The sequence below is a fragment of the Dama dama genome, chromosome 32, assembly GCF_033118175.1.
Source record: "Dama dama isolate Ldn47 chromosome 32, ASM3311817v1, whole genome shotgun sequence".
In the NCBI taxonomy this organism is placed as follows: Eukaryota; Metazoa; Chordata; class Mammalia; order Artiodactyla; family Cervidae; genus Dama; species Dama dama.
The window spans coordinates 47785981-47807462 of NC_083712.1; the positions used below are offsets into that span (position 1 = coordinate 47785981).

The 21482-nt window shown below is 48.5% G+C and overlaps 1 protein-coding gene across 2 annotated transcripts in view; it reads right to left on the minus strand.

Annotated features, from left to right (window-relative positions):
* Positions 1–359: 359 nt before the first annotated feature.
* LOC133050455 (ubiquitin-conjugating enzyme E2 E2) overlaps positions 360–21482 on the minus strand; it is a 352912-nt gene continuing 331789 nt past the window's right edge. For both annotated transcript variants that reach the window (XM_061134627.1, XM_061134625.1), the window contains one exon: positions 360–709. In XM_061134627.1, coding sequence (XP_060990610.1) covers positions 612–709 — 98 coding nt within the window. In that variant the 3' untranslated portion in view covers positions 360–611. The remainder of the gene's footprint in view (positions 710–21482) is intronic.

Sequence of the window (21482 nt, forward strand, 5' to 3'; positions counted from 1 at the left end):
CAACTGATCCACAGTCAAAAGTGGCAGTCCCTCAGAAATTTACAAGCACTTGAAGTAAATCAAAATACATATTATTTTGTTCAATCCGGCAGCCTTCGGTGTGGGAACAGAAGGCTAGTGATAAACAGAGTCTTCAGTAATGCACAGTGATTCTGATTGAAGCATTTGTACAAAATCTGGTTCCCAGTAGCATGCACCCACCGATAAAGACTTCAGTACAAAAAAATTAACCCGAAGCGCTACATGGAAGTAGAAACGAGATAGAATTCTGAATTCGTGTCTTCCAGAAGATCACAGAAAAGGAAGAAGGATCAAAAGAAAATGGACAATAAGGAACAAAACCACACAGGAATACGAAGCTTGGTAAGAAAGCTCTTATTATTACAGATCCGACATTGTTTGCACTGAAAACCAAGTTCCCATCCACGTGGAGGGGGAGGGATTTAAAAAAAAAAAAAAAAGACCAGATCTTTCAAGTTAATGGAAATTAAGAAGGGAATAAAACAGGAAGGGGTGGTGAGCAAAGAACAGGAGTGGGGCTGGACGGCGCTCCACCGCAAGACGGCTCCAGGGGACACACGGCGGCGCCGCGCGCTGAGCTGCCCGCGGCGCTATGTGGCGTACCGCTTGGTCCACTGCCGGGCCATCCGGTCGTGCTCCGCCCTGTTGGTCATGTACTGTGTGGCGATGCTGCCGACCAGCGGGTCAGCTGCAAAGGAAGCAGAAGCAGGTCAGTCGGGCCAGCGCTCGGCGCCCGGGAGCCGGGGTCACGGGGGGCCGGGGCGCGGGCGGAAAGGCCGAGGCCGCGTCCTGCCCGGAGCAGGGCCGCCCGCCCGGGACCGCATCGCAGCAGCCCTGCCACCTCATCACGGTCCGGACGAGGCTCCCCGGCCCCCAGCAGGCGGACACCGGCCGCCGTCCCCCTGGTTTTCAGGGGGCGTTCCCTTCCCCGAGAAGACGCGAGTCGGGGAGCCTGGTCTCCACCCTGGTCACTGCTGGGGGGGCAGCAGCAGGTTAGTGAGCGGGTGACACAGTGCCTCTGTATTTGGGAACTACCAAGCAGTGTGTGTGTGTGTGTGTGTGTGTGTGTGTGTGTGTGTGAGAATTGTGTGTGTGTGTGTGAATTGGGTGGGTGTGTCCGGCACTTTGCGATCCTATGAACTGTAGCCCACCAGACTCCTCTCAGTCTGTGAAATTCTGCAGGCAAGAACACTGGAGTGGGGTGCCATGCCCGTCTCCAGGGAATCGTCCTGACCCGGGGATCGAACCTGCGTCTCCTGCGTCTCCTGCATGGGCAGGAGCCGCCTGAGCCGCCAGGGCAGCTCTATAAAAGTCATCGAGCTCTCTGTTACAAAAGCAGCAATGGACGTGACTCACAGTTAACACTCACTGACTTGACCACGTCCTCAAACTTGGACATATTGGAGCTGCCACGGGAGGAAACTCAGCCTAAGGAGGGGGGCGCCGGGCCTGGAGCTGGAGACCCCCTTCTCCTTGCAGGCTCCGGGGACCCTCCTCCACCCAGACAGGATCCAGGGTTAATGAAGGCCATTCAGAGCAACTAAAAAAATGTCCTTTAGGTTTCTGGAGATCCCAGAAGGCACTGGTTTCCCTCCATGTTTTAACTGCCCTTTGAGTTTTAGTTCCAGTATTTTTGGTGTTGAGAATTTGTATGTATTAGAGCAAGTGCATAAGAAAGAACCAAAAGAGAAAAGGGGGGAAAAATGAGCTAAAGTTGGTAATAAATACGAAAAAAAAAAAAAAAAAAAAAGCGAAGAAGACGGCAGTGTGCCTGCGGTCTAATACCGCCTCGTAACTTGAGGAAAATCCCGAGTGAACTTTCAGTGTCACAGCTTCTCAATAATCAGAGTGGAACGGAAGCACCACCTTTTTCAGGGTCTGCGGAGGCTGACGACAACAGCCTCTGAAAGTCCTCCCAACAAACCCCTGCTGTTTCAAAAATTCTGTCACAGTTCTAACATCACTAACACACTGTTTTTAGGGGGCTGTTTTTTCCTTGGGGCCTCACCTACTGAGTTGTAGGGTGTTAGTTCCCCAACCAGGGACTGAACCCGTGTCTCCTGCAACGGAAGCACAGTCCTAAACACTGGACCGCCAGGGAAGTCCCAAGACTTGCTTAAGCTTTCACGAACTTCCCTTACATTTTCTCAGATTTGCGCTAAGCTTGTTAAAGTTATTCCAGCCAGAAACCAGTTTCTTAACTCACTCGTATCACAAACCGTTAACAGGTGGCCGGCCAGTCACAGGTCTGTTACGAATGTCCGCCTCTCCGCCTGCTCTTTGTGACTCTTGACTTTCACCTGCCCAAAGGGTGAAACTCGTCACCTCAACTAGCCCAGCCAGGGTTCAAGATGATCTAGACCAGCAGTACCAAATGGAGACACAGAATATCTGGGATTGGCAAGATATCTTCTTGAAAAATGCTGTCTTTCAGTTCAGACTAAGGTAATGACTTTATTAGAGTCTAAAGAGGGCCAAAAGGAGGTCTGAGTCCCATTTTGGTACCTCTGAAACAAATCATCTAGTTCCAGTTTCTGGAAGGCAAAGAACTTGGGCACCCTGGACAGAGCTTAAGTCTACATCCGTCTTGCCGGCTATTTGGTTAAATGCACCCAACGTGAGAGACGTGAGCCAAAGGGCCATCCGAGCTTCCTAACTTAACCAGTCAAGGTGAAGGACTGGCTTAAGTCAGGAGGAGGAGCAGTGATATTACTGTTCTATGCAAATGTACCCTCATGGAGGGTGGGCTAAACAGGAACAAGAGTCCGCTGTTCCACCACCTAGGGAGAGGGAGACAGGTGAAGGACGAGGAACGGGAAGCCCAGCGGTGGGGAGAAGCATTCAGACCATTTCAGCAGGGGCAGAGGAGGAAGAAACCTCAGAGGTGAGTTAGCGTGCTGAGGAAACTCACACGCACTGTGTAAACTTCTTTTTGTATGCTTAAATAATAAGTAGTAAATTCCTTTCAGAGTTCCTCTCACCTTTTCAAGCTCAGTTTTAAAAAGAGAAATATTTTTCCATCATGCTAAATATAAAAACAATAATAATTTACAAAGCCGCCTCACACAATACATAAGACAGAAAGTTAAGTGAAAACTGGCTGCAAATTCACTGAAACATTGTTAGCATTTTGACTTACATCTTTCCAAACTTCTCTTTAAACATACAAGAAAGAAAAAAAAAAGGTCAGTCTGCTTTTGCAACCTTTAAAAAAACTCATTATATGGTGAATAACTTTCTGTATCAGGAATTACATCCTACCTCATCATTTTTATTTTTTTTAAATTCAAGTGTAACTGACATGTCAATATTACTATATTAGGTTCAGGTGTACAACATAGTAATTTAATATTTTTATAGATGATACTCCATACAAAGTTATTATATTCCCTATGCATCATTTTATTTTTATTTAATTTTTAAAAGGCATTAATTAATTAATTCCTTTATTTTTGGCTTCACAGGGTCTTCCCTGCTGTGTGTGGACTTGCTCCAGTTGAAGGGAGCAGCTGCATGTAGGGTCATCACGGCGGTGGCTCCTCTTGTTGCCGAGCGCAGGGTTTAGCTCTGGGCTCAGTAGTTTCGGCCCCCGGGCTCGAGAGCAGTCTCAGGGGTTGTGGCGCACGGGCTCAGTTGCTCAGCAGGACGTGGGATCCTCCCAGACCAGGGATCGAGCCCGAGTGTCTCCTCTATTGGGAGGCTGGTTCGTAACCATTGAGCCAGCAGGGAAGTCCACAACATTTAAAATATTAGTCTGAATTAATAATCAATTTCCTATTTAAAGGTATTTGGGTTCTTTCCACTTTTATTTTTTTGCTTAATAAACAATGCTGTGAAGAATATTATTTTGTGTGCATCTTTGTAAATTTATGCACATCTTAAAAGTATTAATGAAGGAATAAAAGTATAAAATGAAATTTTAAAATCATGTTATCAAATAGTTCAATGCTAAAATGTTTTGCTGAATAGAAGACAGTTAAGACTACAAGTAACCAAATGAAACTAGGCAATAAATGTGCATCCAGTGACTACTGGGGTGAATCTGGAGGAATGAGATACTCCTTCTACAGTATATTTATAATCATGACCTGAAGGAAGGTTGACTCCTGCTTTAAGGTTTCATATTTCATGGACAGAGCTACACCAGGGATGAAATAACAGTCTCCAAACATAAATTACTCAGCCTTATTTCTCTATCAATTCCTTTCTACAATAGAAGAAAAATTTCCCCATCATTTTGGCTTTCAGATTGTTACTGCTTTCCCAAGTCTCTATCAATCTCTGAGATGATCACCTGTCAGCCTTCCTCTTTACTAAAGAAAAACCACAAAGTTCATCCATGAATGAGTAAAGTGAAACTTAAGTCTCCTGCATTGTCTGCTCTTTCATTCACTATTTGTCTGAATCTGAGACGAGGAGCTTGTTCACACTTGGCTCCGCTCACAGCACAGGGGGAGGTGATGGGAAGCACTTGATTCTCCTAGCTGGCAGTGTGGTGTGTATGAGCGGGTCCCCGGACAGGATTCACGGTGTGGTCAACGGAAAAGAACAGGGCGGGAGCAGGGAACACGTATCCGCCATCGATCGGATCCCTAAAGTTAGCACCCCGCCTGTGTATAAAAATCCTGCCACCCCCTTTTTTTAGCTGGCACAATGGAAGCAATGAAACAGTGGCTGAGCGGAGGCTTAAGTCAGCAGATCCCTCGTGATGGGCGCCGCCCTTCTGTTTGCTTTCCCTCCTGGGCTCACCTCCGTGTCCCCGGAGGGCCAGGCGCAGAGGCGGCGCAGCGAAACCTGGGCCGAGCGGCACGCGCGGTCCTGCCGACGGCGTGTACTGGGGCTGAGCGCGCCAACCCAGCCCCTTTCTGCGGACCGTGTGACGCGCTCCTGCGCTTCCGGAAGGGAAAGGCTCAGGGGACCCCCGGGACCCTGTCTGAAGGCCCCCCTCTGCGAGGAAGCCCGGACACCGGGAGGCTTCACAGCCCGTCCAGGAGAGCAGGGGGACGGGGTGCAGGCTAGAGCAGGCGGCCTCCCGCTGGCTCGGCGGGCTGAACCCGCTTACCAACTCGGGGGACGCGGCGTGACTCCTGGTCTGGGAAGGTCGAGCATGCCTGGAACAACGAAGCTCGTGGGCCCCAACCACCAGGTCCGAGATCCGGAGCTGGAGCCGGAACCGCCGGGCCTGAGCTCTAGAGCCGGAATCACTGGGTCTGAGCTCTACAGCTGGAGCCGGAGCCACTGGACCCGAGCTCCGGAACCGGAACCACTGGGCCTGAGCTCCGGAACCGGAACCACTGGGCCCGAGCTCCGGAGCCGCAGCCGGAACCACTGGGCCCGAGCTCCGGAGTAGCAGCCGGAACCACTGGGCCCGGGCTCTGGAGCCGGAACCACTGGGCCCGAGCTCCGGAGCTGGAACCGGAACCACTGGGCCTGAGCTCTGGAGCCGGAACCACTGGGCCTGAGCTCCGGAGCCAGAGCCAGAACCACTGGGCCCACGAGCTGCGACTGCTGAAGCCCGAGCACCCAGAACCCATGGGTCATGGCCGGGAGGCCACTGAAGGAGAATCCCGCGCAGCACGACTACAGTCACCTCCACTCGCCTCAACTAGAGAAATCCCGCAACAGCCGTGAAGACTAGCACAACCAAAAATAAACTTATACAGACGTGCAAGCAGCTGAAGGTGAGGAGCGGAGGACAGGAAGACAGCCCAGCTGCAGAGGGTTCTACCGGCAAGGCCCCAAATCATTCTCTCCCGGATGGTAGATGGTATAGGAGAAACCATGGGAAAAAAATATTTTGACTTCCTTTTCTTAAGAAAACATGTATGTCCTTAAAGAAACACAAACAAAAGCAGCCCAGGATAAGGGAAAAGGGGGTGGGCTCTGGGTCGAGGCTGCCTGCCTCTGTACCTGGGTTCCACGCATAAGGGCAGCAGGTCAGATAAGGGACTCGGTGCCTTGGTTTCCTCAACTGCAAAATGAAGGCAATGGCAGGACCTGCCCCACAGCCGTTAGAAGAAGGCAGTGGACTGAATTATTGTCATACATGTACAAAATTTCTGCTATTGTTTTCAAAATGTAGACAACAAATGAATGTTCGTGTGTATCTTTAAAAAATATACATAAGATTATCTTCTTGAAGACATTCTCTTCAGATAAAATCCAAAGTCCTTAGCATGTAATTACTCTTGTTGTTTTACTAAGTCGTGTCCAACTCCCTTGTGACCCCACGGATTATAGCCCACCAGGCTCCTCTGTCCATGGGGTTTCATGTAATTATTAGAGAAATGCCAATCAAAACTACAGTGAGGTACCACCTGACACCAGCCAGAATAGCCAACGTTTAAAATATCTACAACAATGCTGGAGTGGTCCAGTGGTTAGGACTCGATGCTTTCACTGCCCATGGGTCTGGGTTCAATCCCTGGTGGGAGAACTAAGATCCCACATTCAACACAGCGCGGTGTGGCAAAAATGAACGTGCTGGAGAGGGAGTGGAGAAAAGGAAGCCCTCCTACACTGCTGGTGGGAATGTAAATGGTGCAGCCAGGATGGAGAACAGTGAGGAGGTTCCTCAAAAAACTAAAAATAGAGCTGTCATGTGATCCAGCAGCCTCACTCCTGCGAATCTGTCTGGACAAAACTGTAATTCAAAAAGATCCATGCACCCCAATGTTTATAGCAGCAGTACTCAGAAAACTCAAGACATGGAAACAACCTAGATTTTCACCAAATAAAGAAGATGTGGTACATATATACGGTGGCATACTACTTAGTCATACAAAAGAATGAAATTTTGCAATCTGCAGCAACATGATGGGCATGGATGGGATTCTGTTTAGTGAAATGAGTCAGAGAAAGACAAATGCTGTGTGATATCCCTTACACATGGAATCTGAAGTATGACACAAGTGAACTTAATGACAAAACAGACTTACAGACATCGAGAACAGACCTATGGTTGCCTGGGGGAGGGGGAGGGATGGGGTGGGAGGCTGGGGTCAGCAGATGCAAAGTCGTGCAGAGAGAATGGACACAGAACAAGGTCCTGTTGTCAGCACAGGCAGCTATATTCCATGTCCTGTGCTAAACCACAAAGGAAAAGAACATGAGAAAGAATGTGCATGTGCAACCCAGTCACTCTGCTATACCGCAGACATTAACAGAACATTGCAATAAAACAAATTAAACAAAACCCAAACCAAAACCAGCAAGGTCCTTAGTACGGCTCCTGAGAACATCGTGATCTAGACCTAATTTTTCCGGCATCCGCATCCCATGCTTTAATCTGGAGTCAGGGGACTCACAGCTTCTCCAATAAGCCCTGTTGGCTCACGGCTCTCTTGCACCTTTGCTTCTCTGACTTCCTCTGCCTGGTGGGCTTCTATGAACTTCTCAAAGTTTAGCTCAGACAGAGCCTCCTCAGGGATGTGTCTAGCGGCTTTGTCGCAGGCTTCTGTGCCCCATTTCTGTTCTGTACGTTCATACCTCTATCACTGCACTGAGAATATACCTTTAGCAAAGATCCACAATTCCCACTGGAGGGCAGCCCACACATTTGCTCCAGACAACTGTCACTGCTGCAGCCCTACTACGTTCCAGGTCCTAGAGAGGTATGCTAAGCAAACTGCTGCCCTCATGGGACTCTGCCCCGTTCCTCGGTTGCTGCTTCTTGCTTGTTAACACCGTGTTTCTGTGAGGATGTATGAATGGATAGAAGACAAGGAAGGCACACACAAAAATAACACAAAATAACAGCCAGAAAGAGCGGTCCCTCCGTGAGGCAGGTGTCCCCTCTGTCACACCAGCACTGCTGATTCATCACAGAACGTCCTTCTCCACACACGATTAGCAAGTCAGGAAAGGGGCCCTGGAGGAGAGTCCAGCAGCTTTCCTTTCATTTTTCTCCTGCCTGTTTTGGTTTTAATATGTAGCATTTCTTTTCCCTGGACGGGGTCTTCATCGCTGCTTGGGGCTGTCTCTAGTTGCGGCGAGCAGGGGCTGCCCTTCGTGGCCGTGTGCAGGCTCCCGAGCACAGGCTCGGCACTTGGGGTGCACGGGCTTAGCTGCTCGGCGGCAGGTGGAATCTTCGCAGATGAGGGATTGAACCCGTGTCCCCTGCATTGGCAGATGGATTCTTTATCACTGAGCCACCAGGGAAGCCCTGGGTGTTGTTTTTTTAAACTTTATTATTGAAATTTGTGGTTTGCGCTTTGCCATTTCTTGGATTCTTGCAGGCTACAAACCGCTGCTCCTCCAGCTGTTCCACAGTCCCCATGATGAACATTTATTCCTTTAGCTACTACTCACCAAGTCACTGGAGCCTTTCTGTAGGTCTGCATTACAATGAGGACTAGCTCATTTTTGTGTCTTTCAGGGGACTTTTGTTCCATGGTTTGGTCTAGCCTGGATTTATTTAAGTCTTTTATAAAATTAAAAAGTAATTGATACTCATTTTAATAAATTCAAGTAATAAAGAGACATGTATGATGTAAAGAATACAATCTTCTTCCCTTAAGTTCCCCTCCATCTCTGTATCTTTCCTATCCAAGGTGGCCACTGTTAACAGTTAGATGCTCATTGCTCTAGACTTTTTTCTTTACTTATATTTAAACCCAGTGGGAATCATATGGTTCTGCAGCTTGCATTTCCCTCTGGGCCAATATACAACTTGTGTTTCTGCCATAGTACAATAGATTGAGCTGATTATTTTTAGTAACTACAGGGTGTTCCTTGCATTGTTATTCAGCATTTATTTTTCTATCCCCTCCTGATGCACACTGGGACTAGATTTGGTTTATTGCTATCAGGACTTTTACCACCTTGTAGACATTTTTTGAGCACACATTAAGAGTCATTTTGGAGGGTAGATTCTTCTAGGTGACAGCATTGGACCAGAGGGTACAGATTTTAAACTTTTGGTGAATACTGCCAAAAGGTCCTTCAATAAATGGATGTACAGTTTACTCTGTTTCTGGATATTCTCACCAACACTGCATTACCAATCTTTTTTTTTTTTTTGTCAAGGTAACAAACAAAAATTCCGTCATTGTTGTACCTTGATCTAACTTGATATCTACTGAGGTTTTAACGTGTCCTGGTGTTTGTTCACCATTTGCATTTCTTCTCCTGTAATGTGCTTGTTCATGTTTTTTTGTCCATTTTTTCTTTACTGATACGAAGGCATATTTTATATATTATAAATATTAAGCATGCACTTAAGGTCAGCTTTGGCTTCAGTATTCAAAAGTCAAAACTGCTTTAGTTTTTGAAAGATTGAACCAACAAATGCCTCTTTGATGTTATTTTGAGATTTGCTTAACTTGTGGAGATCAAAGATGAGGTTATCATCATACTTAGTAAACAAAACCATCATTTGGGCTTATTGCTAATATCTGACTACTGGTGGTTAGAATACTGGTAAGCATGATGAATGTAACTTGGGACTGAAAATCTCTTTCAGTCAAAGACAAACCATGTGACATAAGGAAAAGGTCTGGAATTATCTTCACATGTCCTCAGTACAAATGTTCACAGTGAGATGGATGAGCAGCGATCACACGGGAAAGTCTCCTGGCACAGAAGAGGCCACAGGATGATGGTGCCCTGCAGACCCCGACACCAAGAGTAAACGGCTCGGCAACAGCCAGCGGCTGCCGGCAGAGGAAGCCGCGCGTCCGGGGACTGCAGGAAGCAGGAAGTGAAGGCAAGTAGTTAGAAATAAAAGGATGAGGGCAAAAATCTGTGGGCTTCTCAAATATTGAGGGGACACTGGCTTTAAGCACGCTGCACACGGTTTCGGTTTGTGGGGGGACTTCAAAGACTGCACGGTGATCACCGTCAGCCACATCTTTAGGTCTCTACCTTTGTGTTACCATTAGGGAAAAAGGAAAGCTTATTGACCTGATAGCAAAGTCCCCACTAACAGTAAGCACACGGGAATAGAGAGAAAAAGAAATCCATGCTTTTCATCAGGCGAAAACATCACAGTCTTGTGCACATGCAGCTGGCAGTGCTGAGAAATGACATCGTTACGACAAACTTCAAAAACATATCTAATTTTTTATGAACCTTTTTAAAAAATTTTCTTTTGGCCGTGTCATGAGGCTTGTGGGATCGTAGTTCCCTGACACGGGCCTCCAGTAGTGGAAGCACGGGGTCTTAACCATCCGACCGCTGGGGAATCCCCCCCAATTTTCAATAATAATACTGTAAGATTACTTAGATTCTTCAGATCATTTTACGGGGGGAACATTCACCCTTGGCTTAAGCTGTTCATTGATTTTTAACTTGGGTTATTTAGCATTCAGCCAAAGTAAGTTCAGTGCACCTCTAAGGGAAATACCGTTTATCTGCTAATATGTGAAGGATATATTTTCTCCAAATCATCTGTCCTTTAACCCAGTGGACAATGGCTCTTGTCAGCACAAGTTTAAAGCTTTTCAGTACTTAAATAAGTCAGTCTTTCTTTAATACTTTTTAGTGTGATATCACGCGTACTGACAGGCTTTCTCCACTCACTCCAGTATTCTAGAAATATTCTCCCGTATTTACAGATAGTAGCTGTTTGTGCAATGCTGGTTTTATCACACACGGTTCCCGTAAGTGTCCGGGCCTGCTTCTGTGCTCGATATTCCTTCATGCAATTAATCCGCCTCTTGCTTTCTTTACTCCTGTTTTTCTTGTTATACTTTAATAGTATGCTTGATACCTGGCAGGATAACTTCCCAGCCTTCCTCATTTCTTTCCTTTACTTGAGTTTCAATTGGAGAACTATAATCTCGAGGTTAAGACTTGGAGCAATTAAAGCTATTTCCCCCGGGGGTACAGGAATTTTCAGGTCTCTTTGAAGAATGTTATCAAGATTTAGGACTATCTGAATTCCTCAGGGTCTACTAATTAAGCATCAAGTGAGTAGGGCAAAGTTAAAGTTTTCATACTTTAGAATGTGGGAAAACCAGACTATTAATTACAGGTCTAACTCAGACCAGAAGGTTGTTAAGTTCCTTGGAAGATTATATATATATATACACACACATATATATACACACACACATACACATATACACACACACACATACACACATATATACACACACATTACACACACATATATACACACATACACACACATATACACACACATATACACACACATACACATATACACACACACATATACACACACACATATATACACACACACATATATACACACACACATATACACACACGTATATTTGTTGCTGCTGTTTACTCGCCGAGTCATGTCCAACTTGCTGTGACCCCGTGGACTGTAGCCCGCCAGGCTCCTCTGTCTATGGGATTTCCCAGGCAAGAATACTGAAGTGGGTTGCTATTCCCTTCTCCAGAGGATCTTCCCAACCCAGGCATTGAACTTGCATCTCTCGCACTGGCAGGCAGACTTTTTACCACGGAGCCACCAGGGAAGCATATCTATCTATCTACACATATGTATCTATAGGTGTGTCTATATATCTGCATCTGTATTGTTCGTGTGTGGGGGTGGGGGTGGGGGTGGGGCAGGGCTCATAAAGTAATTTAGGGAGAAAATCATCATGGTTATGATTTGAACCAAGTGGTGGCTGCGATCTAACTAGATTCAACTTTGAGAATGCCCCACAAAGCATCATACAAGTCTAGCAAGATGTGTTATTACCCCAAAATTAATACCCAGTGATCCTAAAAGAGGATCCAAGTGCCCCAGCTCCTACAGAGACATTGGTGTCTTCCCCAGGACGTGCTGAGGGAAGATGAGTGGACTCTGCGGGGCCCATAAGTCTACCAGACTGTGCGGGAGGGGAGAGGGGGGTCTGCGGGAGGGGGGGAGGGGGTCTGCGGGAGGGGAGGAGGGGGGTCTGCGGGAGGAACAGGGGGTCTGCGGGAGGGGAGGAGGGGGCCTGCGGAGAGGAGGAGGGGGTCTGCGGGAGGGGAGGAGGGGGGTCTGCGGGAGGAACAGGGGGTCTGCGGGAGGGGAGAAGGGGGCCTGCGGGAGGGGGAGGAGGGGGCCTGCGGAGGGGAGGAGGGGGTCTGCGGGAGGAGAGGAGGGGGTCTGCGGGAGGGGAGGAGGGGGTCTGCGGGAGGGGAGGAGGGGGCCTGCGGGAGGAGAAGGGGGTCTGCGGGAGGGGAGGAGGGGCCCTGCGGGAGGAGAAGGGGGTCTGTGGGAAGGGAGGAGGGGGTCTGCAGGAGGGGAAGGGGGTCTGCGGGAGGGGGAGAAGAGGGTCTGCAGGAGGGGAGGAGGAAGTCTGCGGGAGGAGAAGGGGGTCTGCGGGAGGGGGAGGAGGGGGTCTGCGGGAGGAGAGGAGGGGGCCTGCGGGAGGGGAGGAGGGGGCCTGCGGGAGGAGAAGGGGGTCTGCGGGAGGGGAGGAGGGGCCCTGCGGGAGGAGAAGGGGGTCTGTGGGAAGGGAGGAGGGGGTCTGCAGGAGGGGAAGGGGGTCTGCGGGAGGGGGAGAAGAGGGTCTGCAGGAGGGGAGGAGGAAGTCTGCGGGAGGAGAAGGGGGTCTGCGGGAGGGGGAGGAGGGGGTCTGCGGGAGGAGAAGGGGGTCTGCGGGAGGGGGAGGAGGGGGTCTGCGGGAGGGGGAGGAGGGGGTCTGCGGGAGGAGAAGGGGGTCTGCGGGAGGGGAGGAGGGGGCCCTGCGGGAGGGGAGGAGGGGGTCTGCGGGAGGGGAGGAGGAGGTCTGCGGGAGGAGAAGGGGGTCTGCGGGAGGGGGAGGAGGGGGTCTGCGGGAGGGGAGGAGGGGGCCTGTGGGAGGAGAAGGGGGCCCTGCGGGAGGGGAGGAGGGGGTCTGCGGGAGGAGAGGAGGGGGCCTGCGGCAGGGGAGGAGAGGATCTGCGGGAGGAGAGGAGGGGGGTCTGTGGGAGGGAGAGGAGGGGGCCTGCGGGAGGAGAAGGGGGTCTGCGGGAGGGGAGGAGGGGGCCCTGCGGGAGGGGAGGAGGGGGTCTGCGGGAGGGGAGGAGGAGGTCTGCGGGAGGAGAAGGGGGTCTGCGGGAGGGGGAGGAGGGGGTCTGCGGGAGGGGAGGAGGGGGCCTGTGGGAGGAGAAGGGGGCCCTGCGGGAGGGGAGGAGGGGGTCTGCGGGAGGGGAGGAGGGGGTCTGCGGGAGGGGAGGAGGGGGCCTGTGGGAGGAGAAGGGGGCCCTGCGGGAGGGGAGGAGGGGGTCTGCGGGAGGAGAGGAGGGGGCCTGCGGCAGGGGAGGAGAGGATCTGCGGGAGGAGAGGAGGGGGGTCTGCGGGAGGGAGAGGAGGGGGCCTGCGGGAGGAGAAGGGGGTCTGCGGGAGGGGAGGAGGGGGCCCTGCGGGAGGGGAGGAGGGGGTCTGCGGGAGGGGAGGAGGAGGTCTGCGGGAGGAGAAGGGGGTCTGCGGGAGGGGGAGGAGGGGGCCTGCGGGAGGGGGAGGGCGTCTGCGGGCACACGGCGCTAACCAGCCGGAGTGCGGTGCCGGGTGCGGAGGTCAGCACCCCTGTGTCCTCTCCTCCTACCACCAAACAGGGAGAAGTAGTCTTTTTCCTCTGAAGCTACTGCAATAGGGAAGAACAAATCCGACTCCACACTGTACCTGTTCTTTTTGTATTATTCTATTGCTTGTGTTTGAGTTAGGAATGTTGCGCAGAGCCTGAGGCAGAGCCCATTCTGAAGGCTCCGACCTTGAAGGGGGAACACTTCCATTCACACAGGGATAAAAGGCAACATTCATGACAGAGAATATCATCTGTCATGTGGGAGGTTTGCAGGGACGCGGGGACCTCACCGATGTGGACAGCTGGAAGAACCAAGGACTCCGATACCGAGAAGTCTGCAACAATCAGCCCTGCCCTCCCTCCCCCGGCCTTTCATGCTTTGCTGAGCCCCTTCCGGAGCTGGGGGCCTGGGGGCGTGAGCCGCGGTTCTCCCCGAACGGTCCTGCAGTAGATGTGTCTGTGCTCCCAGCTTCAGCGCTTGCGCTTCGGTGTGTCTGACTCCCTCTGTCGGGCGCGTGAACTTGCGCTGGGGACCACGGCTGAGGCAGGTGCCACCAGTGAAGCCGGGGCGCCCGGCAGCAGGAGGCTCTGAAGCGCCATCCCGGCCGGGGGTTGACATCGCCGGGAGCGCCGAGGTGGAGGTCTCCAGCATCCCTGCATCTGCTGGGGGGCGCCCCCAGGAGAGGGGCCCAGAGCCCAGAGGCTCTTCGGTGGATGCTTTGCGGGAGGGCGGTGGGATTCTGGAGCCGGCTGGCCAGCCAATTTTTAAACTTTTAGAGACTGAAATAGCCATTCTCAAAAATTAAATGATATAAAGTTACAACTAAATGACTTATAAGGGTAATCAATACTTAAAGCTCATCATTTCTTAATTCTTTTACCGTTATCGCTGACCCTCAGGGTGGTTTTTAAAAGTCCACTCTGTTTGGCGGAAGAACAAGGGACGCTCGCTGCTGTGCGTCTTGGCCGGATGAGGCACGCGGCAAGGCTAACAAGTGAGCTTCTGACACCCTTCTTTGTTTAACTTTGGTCTTAGTTCTTAAAATACCACCCAACATTCATGTTAGAACTGCTCTCTTTTGTCAGTTACAGCTGCAAAAATCAGGGACTCCCGGGTGGTACGTTGGCAAAGAATTCACTTGCCAATGCAGGAGACGTAAGAGATGAGGCCTTGATCGATCCCCGGGTTGGGAAGATCCTTCCTGGAGAAGGAAATGGCAACCCACTCCAGTGTTCTTGCCTGGAGAATTCCAGGGACAGAGAAGCCTCAGACCGCGGGTCGGAAAAGACCCCGGTCGCGACTGAGCACGCACGCACGTTGTAAGAATCCCCGGAGGTCTTTGGCTACAGGCCCTGGGGAGGGAGGTGGGAGGGGGGTTCTGGATGGGGGACCCATGTAAATCCATGGCTGATTCATGTCAATGTATGGCAAAAACCACTACAATATTGTAAAGTAATTAGCCTCCAACTAATTAAAAAAATGGAAAAATTAAAAAAAAAATTACTGGATTTTTTACTATCTGCAAATTGCGTTCACTTCACACTAGTGACGTATATAATAAACAGGTATGTACACAAGCCTGTGACATCACTCCACTTCCGCCCCCGACCTTTTGAAAAAGCCCCCAGCGCCCATGGGGAAGGGCTTGGCCGGGGAAGCTGGGCCAGGGCGGGCGGGTTTTCACGCCAGGTGCCTGGGAACTGAGATCTCTCACGACCGGCGAGAAGCAGCGTTTTGACACTTGTTATCCGAAGGCGTGGACGCAAGAGGGTGCTTGTCACAGAAGCGTGGCCTGAGGTAAACAGACCTGTGCTCACCCTCTATCTGCCCCACAGCCTAGGAGGCAGGCCTTGGGAGGGGAGACAGCAGGGGTCAGAACCAGACCTGCTCCATCCTCAGGGAGGGGAAATGGAATGTGATTTAAATCAGCAGGAGAGGAGACTTTAAAGATGGACCAGGCGGATCGTCTACTAACTGGAAGTGACCTGAATGCTGCTAAATACTGTTACGGGATGGAAAAGCAAATTCAACAAAATGCGGCCTAAGGCAGTGACTGCAGAAAATTAAAGCCATTCCGTATTAACGCCCCCTGAGCTGAGACGGCTCAACCAATGTTCCGCTATAACCTGAAGTATAGTGTTGATGAAATGTTTTCAATACATCAAAACTTGTTCTCTCAGGCCACACAGCAGTGCTGTGTACCCTAAATCAATGTGTGTTTTGAAATAGAAAGCGTCTGTTAGCATAGGCCCATCCACAGAGCAGCACAGATGGTCCATTCCTACTGAGAAGCTATTGGATTGCAATTCCAGGCATAGTTAAGCCATAATTCCTAATGAACTCTCAGAAAATATCCTCACAGTGCTGGACTTAAGACGTAAAGTAATTAGCTTCCAACTAATAAAAATAAATGGAAAAGAAAAAGAAATAAAATATGTTTTTGAAAAAAAAAAAAAAAAGATGCCAGAGATTCATGTTACTTTTCCACCTCTGCAAAAAAGCTGTGGCTGCAGCAAGTAGGAAGGAGTCCAAGATGCTGAGATGTCAAAGCTAATTGCGTTCAAAAGCTAATTTTTTTAAAAAGCAGCTTTACTGAGATGTAATTCACATACCATATAATCCACCCATTTTATGTGCACACTTCAGTGGCTGTTAGTACATTCACAGAGGTACACAACCGCAGCCATAATCCACTTTAGAATATTTTCATTTCCCAAAGATGTCTTTATATCCTGTACCTCTAAATCCTCCAGCCCGAGGGGTCCACTCTTCTTTCTGTCTCTACATATTTGCCTATCCTGGACGTTTCATATAAATGGAATCATCCAACATGTGGTCTTTTGCAGTTGGTTTCTTTCACAAAGCATGCATCAGTGCTCCATTCTTTTTTACTGCCAGATAGTATTCCACGGTATGAATACACCATATTGTATTTACCCATTCATTAGCTGATGGCCATGTGGATGGTGCACACTTTTTGGATACTGTGAATGGTCTCACTGTGAACGTTTGTGTACAGGTTTTGCATGGACCTGGTTTCATTTCTCTCGGATAAATACCCAGCGGTGGAATTACCTGGCCATATGGTAACTCTACGCTTAACCACTAGCCAAACTGCCAAAATGTTGTCTGAAGAGGATTCACGTGGCCACAGGCAATCTGTGAGGGGTCCAGTTCTCCTCCTCACCAACACCTGTCAGGGTCTGAGGACGCTAGATTTTAAGGACAGACTAGCTTACACCCACTGGTGTCCAGTTAAAAAATATATATATATACACACACCATGTTCTCTACAAATATTTGTTCCTGCCAACTATGGAAAATAAATCCTCTCCAACTGAAGTGTTTTTATCATGGTTTGTGTCTACAAGGGACCAAAGGTTATCCCAATCCTGTCTTCCCTCTACTTCTAACCCTGATGGAAGTAAAAATGACAACAATACTCTTAAGGAGATGTATTTGTAACACACACCTTTTCTTCAACAGAAAAAAGTACTTTTTCATCTCACAGTCCTCAAATGTAGTCCGCCCACTAAAAACTGTACTCTAATGCATCAATTTCCCTCTCAAACCGTCTTTTCTGTCCGCACTGCTGTTCCGCGCATACAGAGGGACAGGAGATGGTTGGAGAGAGGGTGTGAATATGGCTCTGGACACATCGCATGCGCCCAGCTTCCACTGCGTCGGGGAATCTGGGCTGGAGTCCACAGGCAGAAACAACCCCGCTCAGCGCCAAAACTGGACCAGAATGTCAGTGGTTTCAGTCGACTGGATGCCTCTGCCTGTCGCTGAGGGCTGGCCCTGTGTAGCCAAGACAGCCTGGTGAGTCACGTGGACGCTTCCGCCCTGGGCAGTGCCTCTCCCTGGAGGCGTGGGCTGAGGTCTTGCTCCATCTCCTCCCCGCTTTCCTTCGGGGTGGGCAGGGCCTCTTGCAGTCTTAGTCACAGAGACAGCAGACCATCTGGGGGTCCTGATGATGACCGTTCAATACGTGTCTGTTTAATGAATGAGTTAATGAGCAATTCCACTGGTCAGGATGGAGGGATCTGATTTCTGGCAAGACATCCTTCCTCCTTCCCACACTTGAGCCTGAATGACTTTATCCTTATGGGATCAGCAGCTCTCCAAGTCACTCATGTGAATTAGTAAGCATCTGGGAAGCCCCGGTGTAAATCTTTTGTGATTTAATATTTAGCTATCTCTGCTTTCGGTCTAAAGTACACAGTATGATCGACTTCCTATAAATGACCTCTTGCTTGACTTCAAGATTCCCTGTTATCTCTTTATGAAGGTTTCAATTCTTATTTTTTAAAATTAAGGCATGGCTGAAACAGGAAAAGGAGTATGTCAAGGCTGTATATTGTCATCCTGCTTATTTAACTTATATGCAGAGTACATCATGAGAGACACTGGGCTGGAAGAAGCACAAGCTGGAATCAAGATTGCCGGGAGAAATATCAATAACCTCAGATATGCAGATGACACCACCCTTATGGCAGAAAGTGAAGAGGAACTAAAAAGCCTCTTGATGAAAGTGAAAGAGGAGAGTGAAAAAGTTGGCTTAAAGCTCAACATTCAGACTACTAAGATCATGGCATCTGGTCCCAACACTTCATGGCAAATAGATGGGGAGACAGTGGAAACAGTGTCAGATTTTATTTTTGGGGGGCTCCAAAACCACTACAGATGGTGATTGTAGCCATGAAATTAAAAGACACTTGCTCCTTGGAAGGAAAGTTATGACCAACCTAGATAGCATATTAAAAAGCAGAGACATTACTTTGCCAACAAAGGTTTTTCCAGTGGTCATGTATGGATGTGAGAGTTGGACTATAAAGAAAGCTGAGCGCTGAAGAATTGATGCTTTTGAACTGTGGTGTTGGAGAAGACTCTTGAGAGTCCCTTGGACTGCAAGGAGATCCAACCAGTCCATTCTAAAGGAGATCAGTCCTGGGTGTTCATTGGAAGGACTGATGCTGAAGCTGAAACCCCAATACTTTGGCCACCTGATGCGAAGAGCTGACTCCTTGGAAAAGACCCTGATGCTGGGAGGGATTGGGGGCAGGAGAAGAAGGGGATGACAGAGGATGAAATGGCTGGATGGCATCACAGACTCAATGGACATGAGTCTGGGTAGACTCCGGGAGTTGGTGATGGACAGGGAGGCCTGGCGTGCTGCGATTCATGGGGCCACGAAGAGTCGGACATGACTGAGCGACTGAACTGAACTGATGTACAATATTACGTGTGTTGTCAGTGTACAACATAATGATTCACAGTTTTTAAAGGTTATCCTCCATGTATAATTATTATAAAGTATTGACTATATTCCCTGTGCTGTATAACACAGCTGATTTTATATGCAGTTGCTTGTATCTTTTAATCTCCCAACTTGCCCTTCCCTTCTTCCTTCTCCCCATGGGTTCTCTGTACCTGTGAGTGTCTTTCTTTTTTTGTTACTTTCATTAATTTGTTGTATCTTTTTTTTTTTTTTTTAAGATCCCACATATATCATACACTATCTGTCTTTCTATGTCTTATTTCACTACATATAATACCCTCCAGGTTCATCCACATTCTTGCAAATGCCAGGAGTTTCATCTTTTTTGTGTGTTCCATGCATCTCGCGTTATCCATTCGTCTGCTGAAGGATGGATTCCATATCTCGACAACTACACGATGCTGCTGTGAACATTGGGTGCACTTATCTTTTGGAATTAGTGTCTTCACTTTCTTTGGATGGTTTCCTACGAGTGGAATTTCTGGGCCACATGATAGCTCTGTTTTAATTTTTTTGAGGAGCCTCCACACTGCTCTCCACAGTGCTGCACCCATTTACATTCCCACCATCAGAGCACGAAGGTTCCCTTTGCTCCACATCGTTCCAAATATTAATTATTTGTGGGTTTTTTTGATAGCCATTTTTTGATGATGAAATAATATCTCATTTTGGTTTTGATTTGCATTTCTCTGATGATTACTGATGTTGAGCATCTTTTCATGTGCCTGTTGACCATCTACATGTGTGTTCTTTGGAAAAATGTCTATTTAGGTCTTCTGCCCATTTTTAAAAAGAATTCTTGTTCGGGTTTTCTTCTCTTGAGCTCAGTACGTATATCCCCCAGACAGACACAAACCCTTTCCAAGAGAACCCAGTGTGGCCAGCACCGCTGCATGCAGGCCGCATGCAGCTGCTGCCTTCTGAGCAGTGACCCTGTCTCACTCCTAGGTCCACACCCCGGGTCAGCACCACATGCTCAGTCATTGAATTCGACAGGATGGCGAGACTTTCATTCCACAGCATGTCTCTCAATCTGGGTTCATCCAATGTCTCCTTGTGACCAGACCCAGAGCATGTATTTTTTGCAGAAATAGCATGGACGTGGCTTCTCTTGTCCGCATTCCACAGGGAGGCACCTAATGTCACTCTAGCCAACCCTTGGTCACCTGGTCAAATTGCTTTCCGCCAGGTTTCTCCACTCTATAGAGTCATCACATTTATCTTTGTGACTGATAAATATTTTATAGCAAGCTATTCCAAACTAACCAATATCCTGTACTTCAACAAGCCTCCACCCACCTGCTCTGGCGTTCATTAATAATTCCTGCCTCAAACAGCCACCGTCCTGATGGCTGTTAAGTGAGGTCCTTCTATCTTCCTCATCCCCACTACATTTATCATTTATTAGTTCTCCTGCTCATTTTTAATTGTTATTTTTTTTATACCGAGTTGTATGAGCTGTTTATTTTGGATATTAACCCCTTAAAGGTCATATCATTTGCAAATATTTTCTCCCATTCAATAGACTATCTTTCCACTTTGTTGATGGTTGCCTTCACTGTGCAAAAGTTCTTACATTTAATTAGGTCTGATTTATTTATTTGTGCATTTATTTCCTTTGCTTTAGAAGACAGACTCCCCTAAAAATATTACTATATTACTATAATTTATCTCAAAGACTGTTCTGTCTTTTCTTTTAGGAGTTCTATGGTGTCCTGTTTTACATTTAGGTCTTTAACCAATTTTGAGCTTATTTTGTATATAGTGTTGAAAGAATGTTCTAATTTAATTCTTTTACATGTGACTGTCTAGTTTTCTCCATTGTATATTCTTGCATCCTTTGTTGTAGATTAATTGACCGTAAGTGTGTGAGCTTATTTTCGGGCTCTCTATTCCATTCCATTGATCTGTGTGTCTGTTTTTGTGACAGTACCATTCTGTTTTGATTACAGTAGCTTTGTAATGTATTCTGAATTGGGATTCCCTGGTGGCTCAGACCGTAAAGAATCTACCTGCAATGCAGGAGACCTGGGCTCGATCCCTGGGTTGGGAAGATCCCCTGGAGGAGGGTATGGAAACCCACTCCAGTATTCTTGCCTGGAGAATCCCATGGACAGAGGAGCCTGGTGGGCTACAGTCCATGCCTACTTCTGCTTCAGCCAAGGGGGCACACTGACTTCCAGGATCCAAACTCTTACTATATCCTTCTTATATAGGTAAAGAACCATGTCAAACAAATTCTAACGTTATAGGTAGTAAATTGTGAATCTCATTTTCCATTTTTCTACTAGCACAAAATGGGGGATGGATGACAGGTGGATTGATCCCCTGGGGAGCGTGAGCTGACTAAGGAATATTCACTGATCTTGGAGTGGCGTCCTTCTTGCACACCAAGCCTGCGCTGGGCATTTGTGGGAGACCAGGCACAGGCAAGTGCACGCAGTCAGCAGTGACGCTGGCACAGTGGTGAGGAAACCAAGTCCTGGGGATTCTGATTCCCAAGTATCTGCTGGCCCTGGCTCTCTTCCACCTCTTCACGGCCTCTGTCGTCTCCTACGTGGACCATCAAAATGCCCTCGAACATTCCCGTTTTCAGTCTTTCCTCTTCCAAATGAAGTAAGCTTTAGTCTGCAGAGACATAACCTGGTCCTAAAAGGCCCCTCTTTTCAAACCCTCTGTTTTCCACTGTCCCTTCTCCCCTGCC